This window comes from Indicator indicator, chromosome 37 (assembly GCF_027791375.1).
Source record: "Indicator indicator isolate 239-I01 chromosome 37, UM_Iind_1.1, whole genome shotgun sequence".
NCBI classification, from domain to species: domain Eukaryota; kingdom Metazoa; phylum Chordata; class Aves; order Piciformes; family Indicatoridae; genus Indicator; species Indicator indicator.
The window spans coordinates 130,779-145,278 of record NC_072046.1 but is presented as its reverse complement, the minus strand read 5'-3'; the positions used below and the strand labels follow the sequence as shown (position 1 = coordinate 145,278).

The 14,500-nt window shown below is 52.1% G+C and overlaps 1 protein-coding gene across 1 annotated transcript in view; it reads right to left on the bottom strand.

Moving 5' to 3' along the window:
• The window catches only part of MAPT (microtubule associated protein tau), a 32,432-nt gene extending 29,866 nt beyond the window's left edge, over window positions 1–2,566 (bottom strand). Inside the window, exons 1-3 of the mRNA XM_054396412.1 lie at window positions 2,528–2,566; window positions 2,098–2,170; window positions 749–835 (exon numbers count right to left, since the gene is read on the bottom strand). Of these exons, the coding sequence (XP_054252387.1) occupies window positions 749–835; window positions 2,098–2,170; window positions 2,528–2,566 (199 nt within the window). The remainder of the gene's footprint in view (window positions 1–748; window positions 836–2,097; window positions 2,171–2,527) is intronic.
• Window positions 2,567–14,500: the final 11,934 nt, after the last annotated feature.

Sequence of the window (14,500 nt, the reverse complement as noted above, 5' to 3'; positions counted from 1 at the left end):
TCTGTCCACATTTCTTTTAGAGGCATTTTGCAAACCTTTACCTGAAGTCTCCAAGAGAGAGATACTTGGAATTCAAGCAGCCAGAGGAGCACAAAAAGTGCAGCTAATTAAAACAGAGAACCAAAGCCTCCAGACCACTTTGGAATTAAGATTCTTTCTCCAAACATGGCCTTCAGATAATGCTGTGGAGCATCACAGACATGCCCTGAGTCCTGCCAGCATGGCCTTTCCATCAGGACAAACTGTGGTCTATGCATAGACTCTGCCCATCTCATCATTCCAGCAGGAATCTTGCTGTGCTAATGACCAGGCAAATACAGAGGGGGCTAAAAAAAAAAAAACATAAGAGCTACAAGGTGGTGCTGCTATCTCTGCAAGGGAACCCAGTGACCAGGATGTGCTGTGAGGATCTTGGAGGAGCACAACGCTGCAAACCTCTGGCCCTGGGAGCAGACAACTTGGGGATTGCTCCTGGCTGTGCTGAGCTCGTGGGACCTGCCTAAAAAGGAAACCAAGCACAAGCAGCTTCCTGAACTATAACAAACACTTCACTTTCTCTTGCCTTCCAACTCCCTGTCCACCTCTCAAAGCTCATTGTCTCGTTGCACAGAGCGGGAAGCGTCACTTGGGAAGAGTGAAGAGTCCAGGAGTGCAGACACTCTTCCTGAGGAACCCCAGCAGGGTGGGGCAAGGTTTACCACGCCCCCATCCATCATGGTTTGCAAGCAGTAAGTCAAAGAGCTCCCACCTTCCGTAGTTGGGGTGCTCTTAGCGTCAGATGTTTCAGAAACAGGCTCATCCGATCCGTCATCGACTGGTATCTGAAGGGGATAGCCTGGAAAACAGTCAAATGCTTAGAACAAGGCCCTGTGAGTCACCAACTCTGATTGCCCAGATCCACAGCAGCTTGGAGAGCAGAAAGCACCTGGAGCTAATAAGCAAAGCAAAGCGTGGAAATGCCAACCAAAAGCACCAGGGGAACGAGCAGAAAGCCACCAGCAAAAGGAAAACCCAGGGGACTGGGCAAGCTGGGAACAGCAAAAGCATGGCACAAGCAGGGGGGGAGATGCTTAGCACAACGTCAGCAGAAAAGATGTGCAGCTTCTGAGCCACTGCTGTCCTCTCTTGCCACTTCTGGAGCCTTTAGCCTCCCTCCTGGAGCAGGCTGCTGAAAGCTTCCCTGATGAGTTAGGTCGAATCACTGCAAAGCAGCAGGGGCTTTGAGAAGGGCTCAGGGCAGCACACAATGAAAGCTGGGCTGCCAAAGTCATCTCTTGGAAGAGCAGGGCAAGAGGCACAAGTCTCCTCTCTGCAAGGATTGTGGGCAAACAAAATTATGAGAACTGGAGGCAATGACTTGGAAAAGAAGATCCAAAGCAACATAAGTAAAATCCTTGGGAGTTTGTGATGTGTGAAGCTGAGGATACAAGCTGAGAGGAGCTACCAGACTGAAATGCACTGCAGAGCCTGGGATGAATGGATGCTGTGGATTCTCTCCAGGACAGAGACAAGCCATTTATCTGAGCTAAGCTGTGTCCAAAGCACCTCAAGAAAAGAAAATTAAGATGATGTTTAGATGGAGCATAGCCAGGAGTGAGTCCCCCCAGGTTTGCTGGGGTTAGGTGGGTTTCCAAGTGGAATGAGAAAGGAAAAGACTTCTTGAGAAATGCAGGTCTGAAATATGGGGCATGGCCTCCACTCCCAGAGCTCTCTGCCCAGTTCCCTCCCATTTCCCTGTGCAGGTGAGAAAAGCAGGCAGCAAGCAGCACCTGTGAGCTGTGTCTCCAAACAAAAGCAGTGCTGAATTCTTATAGCAAACCAGGGAGTGAAGACACAAACACACACTTGCCAAACTGCAGCAAGAAGACCCTCACTGTTCTGGGTACTAGAGGTTGCCTTCTCCTGCAGCTGTGAACCTCAGAGTGTCTTGCAGGCTACCTCCTGTTGGCTGGCTGCAGCCAGCTGAGCCACAGTAGCCTTCCAGACACACAGATCCTCTCCTCCAAGGAGCCCTCACACGCTGGCCCTGCTCTCCATCCACACTTGGGTCATTCTTCTCCCAGCAGTGAACAGGGCAGGTCCTCCACACCCTCTCACCTGATGGGATGTGCTTCTCCTGGGTCGCTGCGTGATCCTCCATCATGGTGAGGTCCTGACGCTGCTCCACCGTCTCTCAGCCAAGATACCTGAGGAGGAGAGGCAGAACAGACAGCCCTGAGCAAAACCTGACACAACAGCCCTCACCTGCAGCCCTGCAGCTGCTGTGCTCCCACCTGTGGCTCCACCAGGCAGTTCTGCTCTGTCACCACTTTCCAGGAGCATTAAGTCATGGGATCGTGGAATTGTTTTGGTTGGAAAAGAGCCCTAAGATGATGTCCTACTTCAAGCCATCAGCCAGCAACAGCCAACCATCTTTTCAGTCACTACAAGTAGGTGTCTGATTTGTTCCCTGTGCCTGATGAGCCCTGAAATCTCAGCATTGTCCTCAGAGAAGGTCACAGCTCAAGGTACCTATAGGATTTCACACCACATCTAACCCTAGTGCCTCCAGATCCACCAGGAACATGGTTTGCCCCAGCCAAAGTGGGGGAGGACAGCAGGAAGGGAGTGCTAAGGAAGGGATTAATAAAATGGCAAACTGGGATTACTAAAATGCCAAACTGGGATCTAATAGGGCTGGCCCAGCCAGACACCAGTCTTCAACAGAGCTGCACCAAGCTCCAAGCACAGGGGGTCACAGCAATCCACACCTGGAGGACAGGAAAATTCACCTCTGGGTATGAGGCCAAAGGAAAACATGAGAGATATAAACCTATATATAAAAAAATACAGAAAAGGAGCATAAAAATATATAAAGGAGCAAATGTTCCATGTGAACCAAGGGAAAGTGCCCAAGCCAAAGCATGTGCCAGTCACTGCCTCCATCACAATAAGTATGGAGGCAACCTCTGCTCACTTCCAACATCAAAATTCCACAGGTATTTATGATGTCCTGAGCAAAGTGACCATCCTGGACACTGCTTGGCCACCCTTTTGTCTCCTAAGAGCAGCATATTTAATGCAGATGTGCTTCTGCTGCATGCTCCAAGCTCAGCATTTGCCAGCTTCCTCAGTCCCTCAGCAGAGGTGTCTGCTGGCAAGGGGTGATCCTGCCACCAAGGGATGTCTCCCATCCCTGTGGATACACCCAGCAGGGACACACAGCTACCACCATATACTGACCACCTTCAAACCAACCCGAAACTGGCACACAGGACTCTCCAGGGATGGATTTGGAGCAGGGACTCTTCTCTAAGAGGGTCTTGCCTGGCTGTGGGTCTGAGAGGACAGCCCAAGGGCTGCTTAACCCTGAATCCTTCTGGCAGCGCTCAGAAATCCAGCACGGGGCTGGGGCTGGATGCTGGAGTGGAAGGAGGAAAATGCTACAGCACAGAATGGGTTCATTAATTTGCATTTATCTGCAAAAGGAAACGAAGCTGCCAGCAGACATCCTCCACTTCTGTGAAGCAGGAGCTGCTTTTTTCTCCCATCGGAGAGGCATTGCTTTTAGCTGCCTTCCTAATAGCTGCTGCTACAAGGAGGGCTATTGGCAGTGATTAACGACCACCTATTAGCCTAATCACACAGCAGTGAACAAACCCAGCAATGAAGCTCAGGTTACCAGCAGCAGGGAAGCAAACCCCTGTGGTTTATGTTTACTGGCAATAAATTCACTGGATGTATGGAACTACCCAAGAGAAAAACTCCAAGTGCTAGGAACCAGAGCTCTCACCCAGCTTTTTTTTTTTAAAGCCTTAGCAAGATGACTGTGCAGTTTCACTCCTACCTTAGGCAGCTAACAAAGCCACTTGAGAAAACTGTACCAAGGAAATATGAGAACCTGTCCTGGAAGGAAATCAGCCATAAAAGAAAAAAAAAAAAAAAAAAAAAAAAAAAAAAAAAAAAAAAAAAAAAAGGAAGTTTAAAATAGGAAATAATTAAGTACCTCATTTTTGCCCCCAAAATAGAGGGGCCTTAATTATTTGGACATCTGGCTGCCCTCCTCCTTCCAGAGCTCAAAGGATCATATTGATTGGTCTCATCTGGCCACTGACTGATATTATTTACAGGTCTACTTAGCACTGGAACACTAAAATAGAATGTTAGCCTAGTGAAGAGGCCACAAAAGCAACTTGGGCATGAAATTGAGCGTTAAATACCACAGCAAGTGCTGCTCCTGTGCCTCCACACGGCCAGAGGAGAGACCTCTCTGCCCCAAAGACACACACAGAGCATTGGCTACTGCAGTTTCCCTTGTCTGCTGGTAAGAAAAGCTGAACAGGAGAAGCAGTTCCCATCCCACTCACAACTGGGGGTGCCTAAGAGTCCACCCAGCCCAGCCCAGTTCACTAAACATCTCCAGATTTTGCCATCTTTGCTTCCCAGCCACAGAGCCAGAGGCACAGCACTGACAGATCTGCTGTGCTGGGTTTAAAAAAAGAGGCTTACACTGTGTTTTCTTACTCTGCCTCCTCCTCTCTCTTCCTCCCACCTGATTCTTGGAGAAGAGCAATTAGTGTCTCCCCCAGCCTCCTTCCCTGGAAAGATCTCACTGGAAAAATACCTTCCCCACCTCTGGAAGGCTTGAAAAGATGTGCAGGTGTGGTGCTGAGGGCCATGGGTTAGTGGTGCCCTGGCAGTGCTGGGTTCATGGTTGGACTCAATGGTCTTAAAGGTCTTTTCATAGAATCAGAGAATTGTCAGGGTTGGAAGGGACCTCAAGGCTCAGCCAGTTCCAACCCCCCTGCCATGGGCAGGGACACCTCACACCACAGCAGGTTGCTCACAGCCACAGCCAGCCTGGCTGCAAAAACCTCCAGGGATGAGGCTTCCACCACCTCCCTGGGCAACCTGTGCCAGGATTCTGTGACTCTATGACTTAGTCCTTCCTTGCCTCCGGACAAGGCTTTCCTGGGACACCATCCAGAGAGGACTCCTAAGTTGACAAGCAGTGAGCTCACATACCCCGACACAGCCTCATCTCCTGGCTCCATGGACAGCATCTGACCCAGCCAAAGACCTCTGAATAGAGCATTTAGCTTCTCTCCCAGCCTGGCACAGAGGCAGCACCCAATGATTCAGCAAAGGCTGCTGCTGGGGCTGGGGCTGACTGCAGCCTCACTGCCCTGCCAGTGCCAGGGCTGTTCCACTGGAGTGTTGACCACCTCACTAGCTTCTGAGCTTTGCAAGCAAACCCTGGGGGTACTTTTAGGCTATGCCTTTAACATTTTTCTCACAGATCTTGAACAGAAAGTAGTAGAATGCAAATTAGTCACTACTGGGTGTGCAAAGGAAAAGAGTAATTGCTCTAAACAATCCCATTGGAGAAATAAGGGACTTAAAGTAGTTGTACCAAAACAGTTTCTCTCTCTTCTTGCTTCCTCAGGCTGGGAGACACCAACTTTGTGCTTCTGCTGGCTTCTGCTTGACCTTGGCTAAGTCTAACATCTCTCTGCTCTTTTACTCATCCCTTTCTTTGTGTACAAGGAGGGAAGAGGTAGCAGGGAAGGAGAAGCTATGAGCTTCCCCTGCTCTCTGGCCAGGGAGGTCCTTGTGCTGTTTATTAATTGCAAATACCTATAAATATTGCCAATATTGTATATTTGGTACAGGTTCCTTGCATTTCACTGTAGATTGTAGCTTTGCTTGTAAATGCAGCTTTCATTTGCTTCCAACTCAGCTGGTCTGGCTCAACTTAATGCTGGGGGGTGGGGGGGAGAATTTTAACCCACCACAACCTTTTAATGCTGTGCTGCTGACAGCCAGGCAGGGGCAGCCCCTGCTCCTCTGAGCTCCACACATGGCAGGATTCAGCCATCTCAGAGCTGGAGGAGGGCTCTGGATGATGCAGCCATTAATTTTTCAGAGACAAGAGCGAGCTGCTTTTTCTGTTCCAAGGGGAAGAAAAAAAAGCACCACCAAAAGCCACAATCATCCATCAGAAAAGCACTCAACAGGACCCTGAGAGCACCTAAAGGCTGGCTGCAGCTTGCACAAGGCCCTGGCTGCTCATTAATTTGGGCACAGTGATTTGGGGGGGGAGGGGGGAACTGCTGCTGCCCATTTTGCTGCACAGAGCAGAAGCAGCTCCCAGCAGATCACAGGATGTTAGGGGTTGGAAGGCACCTCTGAAAATCATCCAGTCCAACCCCCCTGCCAGAGCAGGACCATAGAATCCAGCACAGGTCACACAGGAACACATCCAGATGGGGCTGGAAAGTCTCCAGAGAAGGAGACTCCACAACCTCCCTGGGGAGCCTGTTCCAGTGCTCTGTGATCCTCACAGTGAAGAAGTTCCTCCTCATGCTGAGGTGGACCCTCCTGTGTTGTAGTTTATATCCATTGCCCCTTGTCCATAGGGTGCAATGGAGATGAAGCACAGCTCTGCCTTCTCACCATGTCTGCAACGTGGGGCAGGCAGAGGAGCAGCATCAACCTGCTCCTGAGCCACTGTGTGTGGCAGTCAGTGGTGGAGAAGGACAAAATCTCCTCCAAACCAGCAGGATGTAAGGGGCAGGGAGGGGGAATCCAGCTCCCACATGGTTGTTGTAGCATCTTGCTTCCAGCTGAGGATGTGCCCACTCACCAGATGCCTTTCTGATGAGCACTGCCTGTCCTGTGCAGCATTCAGAGAATCACAGGATCATAGAGTTGTTTGGGCTGGAAAAGGCCTCTAAGATCATCCAGTCCAACCATCAACCCAGCACCACCATGGACATCAAACCATGTCCCCAAGTGCCATGGCTACAGGTTTCTTGAACACCTCCAGGGATGGGGACTCCACCACCTCCCTGGGCAGCCTGTGCCAATCCCTGATTACTCTTGCAGGACAGAAGTGGTCCTCATGTCCAACCTAATCCTCCATTTCAGGCTATTTGGGGGTTGGACTAGATCACCTTTGGAGGTCCCTTCCAACCCAGACCATTGTATAATTTCTTCTCATTCTGTCACCTAGGGAGAGGAGACCAACCCCCACCTCACTACAGCCTGGTTTTTAGGTAGCTGCAGAGGGCAGTGAGGTCTCCCCTGCAGCTTGCCCTCCCTCCCTCCCTCCCAGGCTGGCAGGGCTGAGATTTAAGCCCAGCACAATGAGGCTGATGAAATTTCATCAGCAGTTGATGAACAAATAAATAACCCCAAGCACACAAAGCACTTGAGTGGCTGACTGTGAGCTGCCACCACCATTGTCTCTGTGCTGCAAAGCTCCCCCAGCAGGACCTGGAATACTCAGGATTTCTTTTGTTTGGAAAAGACCTCTAAAGTCAAGTCCAACCTTCAATCCAATACCAGCGTGGCCACTAAACCATGGCCCCAGGTGTCATGGCCACAGGTTTCTTGAATAGCTCCAGGGATGGGGACTCCATCACCTCCCTGGGCAGCCTGTTCCAATCCCTGACCTGTAATCATATGGTCCAGTTCACCAGGACCATCATCTCTGAAGACATTTTATGCCTCTCCAATGATTGCTGAACGTCATTCTCTCCCTCTTTCCATCTATTGACCATCCCAGGTAGAAGCATTACAGGATCACTGGATGTTAGGGGTTGGAAGGGATCTCCAAGGATCGTTGAGTCCAAGCCCCCTGCCAGAGCAGGACCATAGAATCCAGCACAGGTAAAACCACAGCCTGGGGACACAACCACCACACTGCTCACTAAAACCACAGCCTGGGGACACAACCACCACACTGCTCACTAAAACCACAGCCTGGGGACACAACCACCACACTGCTCACTAAAACCACACCTTGGGAACACAACCACCACACTGCTCACTAAAACCACACAGCCTGGGGACACAACCACCACACTGCTCACTAAAACCACACAGCCTGGGGACACAACCACCACACTGCTCACTAAAACCACACAGCCTGGGGACACAACCACCACACTGCTCACTAAAACCACACCTGGGGACCCAACCACCACACTGCTCACTAAAACCACAGCCTGGGGACACAACCACCACACTGCTCACTAAAACCACAGCTTGGGGACACAACCACCACACTGCTCTCTAAAACCACAGCCTGGGGACACAACCACCACACTGCTCACTAAAACCACAGCTTGGGGACACAACCACCACACTGCTCACTAAAACCACACAGCCTGGGGACACAACCACCACACTGCTCACTAAAACCACAGCCTGGGGACACAACCACCACACTGCTCACTAAAACCACACAGCCTGGGGACACAACCACCACACTGCTCACTAAAACCACAGCCTGGGGACACAACCACCACACTGCTCACTAAAACCACAGCCTGGGGACACAACCACCACACTGCTCACTAAAACCACACAGCTTGGGGACACAACCACCACACTGCTCACTAAAACCACACAGCTGGGGACACAACCACCACACTGCTCACTAAAACCACACACCTGGGGACACAACCACCACACTGCTCACTAAAACCACAGCCTGGGGACACAACCACCACACTGCTCACTAAAACCACAGCTGGGGACACAACCACCACACTGCTCACTAAAACCACACAGCTTGGGGACACAACCACCACACTGCTCACTAAAACCACAGCCTGGGGACACAACCACCACACTGCTCACTAAAACCACAGCCTGGGGACACAACCACCACACTGCTCACTAAAACCACACAGCCTGGGGACACAACCACCACACTGCTCACTAAAACCACACCTTGGGGACACAACCACCACACTGCTCACTAAAACCACAGCCTGGGGACACAACCACCACACTGCTCACTAAAACCACACAGCCTGGGGACACAACCACCACACTGCTCACTAAAACCACAGCCTGGGGACACAACCACCACACTGCTCACTAAAACCACAGGCTGGGGACACAACCACCACACTGCTCACTAAAACCACACAGCTTGGGGACACAACCACCACACTGCTCACTAAAACCACACAGCCTGGGGACACAACCACCACACTGCTCACTAAAACCACACAGCCTGGGGACACAACCACCACACTGCTCACTAAAACCACACAGCCTGGGGACACAACCACCACACTGCTCACTAAAACCACAGCCTGGGGACACAACCACCACACTGCTCACTAAAACCACACAGCCTGGGGACACAACCACCACACTGCTCACTAAAACCACACCTTGGGGACACAACCACCACACTGCTCACTAAAACCACAGCCTGGGGACACAACCACCACACTGCTCACTAAAACCACACAGCCTGGGGACACAACCACCACACTGCTCACTAAAACCACACCTTGGGAACACAACCACCACACTGCTCACTAAAACCACAGCTTGGGGACACAACCACCACACTGCTCACTAAAACCACAGTCTGAGGACACAACCACCACACTGCTCACTAAAACCACAGCTTGGGGACACAACCACCACACTGCTCACTAAAACCACACAGCCTGGGGACACAACCACCACACTGCTCACTAAAACCACACCTTGGGAACACAACCACCACAGTGCTCACTAAAACCACACAGCCTGGGGACACAACCACCACACTGCTCACTAAAACCACAGCTTGGGGACACAACCACCACACTGCTCACTAAAACCACAGCCTGGGGACACAACCACCACACTGCTCACTAAAACCACAGCTGGGGACACAACCACCACACTGCTCACTAAAACCACAGCTGGGGACACAACCACCACACTGCTCACTAAAACCACACAGCCTGGGGACACAACCACCACACTGCTCACTAAAACCACAGCCTGGGGACACAACCACCACACTGCTCACTAAAACCACAGCTTGGGGACACAACCACCACACTGCTCACTAAAACCACACAGCCTGGGGACACAACCACCACACTGCTCACTAAAACCACAGCCTGGGGACACAACCACCACACTGCTCACTAAAACCACACAGCTTGGGGACACAACCACCACACTGCTCACTAAAACCACAGCCTGGGGACACAACCACCACACTGCTCACTAAAACCACAGCCTGGGGACACAACCACCACACTGCTCACTAAAACCACACCTTGGGGACACAACCACCACACTGCTCACTAAAACCACAGCCTGGGGACACAACCACCACACTGCTCACTAAAACCACAGCCTGGGGACACAACCACCACACTGCTCACTAAAACCACAGCCTGGGGACACAACCACCACACTGCTCACTAAAACCACAGCTTGGGGACACAACCACCACACTGCTCACTAAAACCACAGCCTGGGGACACAACCACCACACTGCTCACTAAAACCACAGCTGGGGACACAACCACCACACTGCTCACTAAAACCACAGCTGGGGACACAACCACCACACTGCTCACTAAAACCACAGCCTGGGGACACAACCACACACCACACCTGGGACACACCACTGCTCACTAAAACCACAGCCTGGGGACACAACCACCACACTGCTCACTAAAACCACACCTTGGGGACACAACCACCACACTGCTCACTAAAACCACACAGCCTGGGGACACAACCACCACACTGCTCACTAAAACCACAGCCTGGGGACACAACCACCACACTGCTCACTAAAACCACAGTCTGGGGACACAACCACCACACTGCTCACTAAAACCACAGCCTGGGGACACAACCACCACACTGCTCACTAAAACCACAGCTGGGGACACAACCACCACACTGCTCACTAAAACCACAGCCTGGGGACACAACCACCACACTGCTCACTAAAACCACAGCCTGGGGACACAACCACCACACTGCTCACTAAAACCACAGCCTGGGGACACAACCACCACACTGCTCACTAAAACCACAGCCTGGGGACACAACCACCACACTGCTCACTAAAACCACACCTGGGGACACAACCACCACACTGCTCACTAAAACCACAGCCTGGGGACACAACCACCACACTGCTCACTAAAACCACAGCCTGGGGACACAACCACCACACTGCTCACTAAAACCACAGCCTGGGGACACAACCACCACACTGCTCACTAAAACCACAGCTGGGGACACAACCACCACACTGCTCACTAAAACCACACAGCCTGGGGACACAACCACCACACTGCTCACTAAAACCACAGCCTGGGGACACAACCACCACACTGCTCACTAAAACCACAGCTTGGGGACACAACCACCACACTGCTCACTAAAACCACAGCCTGGGGACACAACCACCACACTGCTCACTAAAACCACAGCCTGGGGACACAACCACCACACTGCTCACTAAAACCACAGCCTGGGGACACAACCACCACACTGCTCACTAAAACCACAGCCTGGGGACACAACCACCACACTGCTCACTAAAACCACAGCCTGGGGACACAACCACCACACTGCTCACTAAAACCACAGCTGGGACACAACCACCACACTGCTCACTAAAACCACAGCTGGGGACACAACCACCACACTGCTCACTAAAACCACAGCCTGGGGACACAACCACCACACTGCTCACTAAAACCACACCTTGGGGACACAACCACCACACTGCTCACTAAAACCACAGCCTGGGGACACAACCACCACACTGCTCACTAAAACCACAGCCTGGGGACACAACCACCACACTGCTCACTAAAACCACAGCCTGGGGACACAACCACCACACTGCTCACTAAAACCACACCTTGGGGACACAACCACCACACTGCTCACTAAAACCACAGCCTGGGGACACAACCACCACACTGCTCACTAAAACCACAGCCTGGGGACACAACCACCACACTGCTCACTAAAACCACAGCCTGGGGACACAACCACCACACTGCTCACTAAAACCACAGCTTGGGGACACAACCACCACACTGCTCACTAAAACCACAGCCTGGGGACACAACCACCACACTGCTCACTAAAACCACACAGCCTGGGGACACAACCACCACACTGCTCACTAAAACCACAGCCTGGGGACACAACCACCACACTGCTCACTAAAACCACAGCTGGGGACACAACCACCACACTGCTCACTAAAACCACAGCTGGGGACACAACCACCACACTGCTCACTAAAACCACACAGCCTGGGGACACAACCACCACACTGCTCACTAAAACCACAGCCTGGGGACACAACCACCACACTGCTCACTAAAACCACAGCTGGGGACACAACCACCACACTGCTCACTAAAACCACAGCCTGGGGACACAACCACCACACTGCTCACTAAAACCACAGCCTGGGGACACAACCACCACACTGCTCACTAAAACCACAGCCTGGGGACACAACCACCACACTGCTCACTAAAACCACACAGCCTGGGGACACAACCACCACACTGCTCACTAAAACCACAGCCTTGGGGACACAACCACCACACTGCTCACTAAAACCACAGCCTGGGGACACAACCACCACACTGCTCACTAAAACCACAGCTGGGACACAACCACCACACTGCTCACTAAAACCACACAGCCTGGGGACACAACCACCACACTGCTCACTAAAACCACAGCTGGGGACACAACCACCACACTGCTCACTAAAACCACAGCTGGGGACACAACCACCACACTGCTCACTAAAACCACAGCCTGGGGACACAACCACCACACTGCTCACTAAAACCACAGCTTGGGGACACAACCACCACACTGCTCACTAAAACCACACAGCTTGGGGACACAACCACCACACTGCTCACTAAAACCACAGCCTGGGGACACAACCACCACACTGCTCACTAAAACCACACCTTGGGGACACAACCACCACACTGCTCACTAAAACCACACAGCCTGGGGACACAACCACCACACTGCTCACTAAAACCACACCTTGGGGACACAACCACCACACTGCTCACTAAAACCACACCGTGGGGACACAACCACCACACTGCTCACTAAAACCACAGCCTGGGGACACAACCACCACACTGCTCACTAAAACCACAGCTGGGGACACAACCACCACACTGCTCACTAAAACCACAGCCTGGGGACACAACCACCACACTGCTCACTAAAACCACAGCCTGGGGACACAACCACCACACTGCTCACTAAAACCACAGTCTGGGGACACAACCACCACACTGCTCACTAAAACCACAGCCTGGGGACACAACCACCACACTGCTCACTAAAACCACAGCCTGGGGACACAACCACCACACTGCTCACTAAAACCACAGCCTGGGGACACAACCACCACACTGCTCACTAAAACCACAGCCTGGGGACACAACCACCACACTGCTCACTAAAACCACACCTTGGGGACACAACCACCACACTGCTCACTAAAACCACAGCCTGGGGACACAACCACCACACTGCTCACTAAAACCACAGCCTGGGGACACAACCACCACACTGCTCACTAAAACCACACAGCTTGGGGACACAACCACCACACTGCTCACTAAAACCACAGCCTGGGGACACAACCACCACACTGCTCACTAAAACCACAGTCTGAGGACACACCCACCACACTGCTCACTAAAACCACACCTTGGGGACACAACCACCACACTGCTCACTAAAACCACAGCCTGGGGACACAACCACCACACTGCTCACTAAAACCACAGCTTGGGGACACAACCACCACACTGCTCACTAAAACCACAGCTTGGGGACACAACCACCACACTGCTCACTAAAACCACAGCCTGGGGACACAACCACCACACTGCTCACTAAAACCACAGCCTGGGGACACAACCACCACACTGCTCACTAAAACCACACAGCCTGGGGACACAACCACCACACTGCTCACTAAAACCACAGCTTGGGGACACAACCACCACACTGCTCACTAAAACCACAGCCTGGGGACACAACCACCACACTGCTCACTAAAACCACAGCTGGGGACACAACCACCACACTGCTCACTAAAACCACAGCTTGGGGACACAACCACCACACTGCTCACTAAAACCACAGCTTGGGGACACAACCACCACACTGCTCACTAAAACCACAGCCTGGGGACACAACCACCACACTGCTCACTAAAACCACAGCCTGGGGACACAACCACCACACTGCTCACTAAAACCACACAGCCTGGGGACACAACCACCACACTGCTCACTAAAACCACAGCTTGGGGACACAACCACCACACTGCTCACTAAAACCACAGCTTGGGGACACAACCACCACACTGCTCACTAAAACCACAGCTTGGGGACACAACCACCACACTGCTCACTAAAACCACAGCCTGGGGACACAACCACCACACTGCTCACTAAAACCACACAGCCTGGGGACACAACCACCACACTGCTCACTAAAACCACAGCCTGGGGACACAACCACCACACTGCTCACTAAAACCACACCTTGGGGACACAACCACCACACTGCTCACTAAAACCACACCTTGGGGACACAACCACCACACTGCTCACTAAAACCACACCGTGGGGACACAACCACCACACTGCTCACTAAAACCACAGCTTGGGGACAC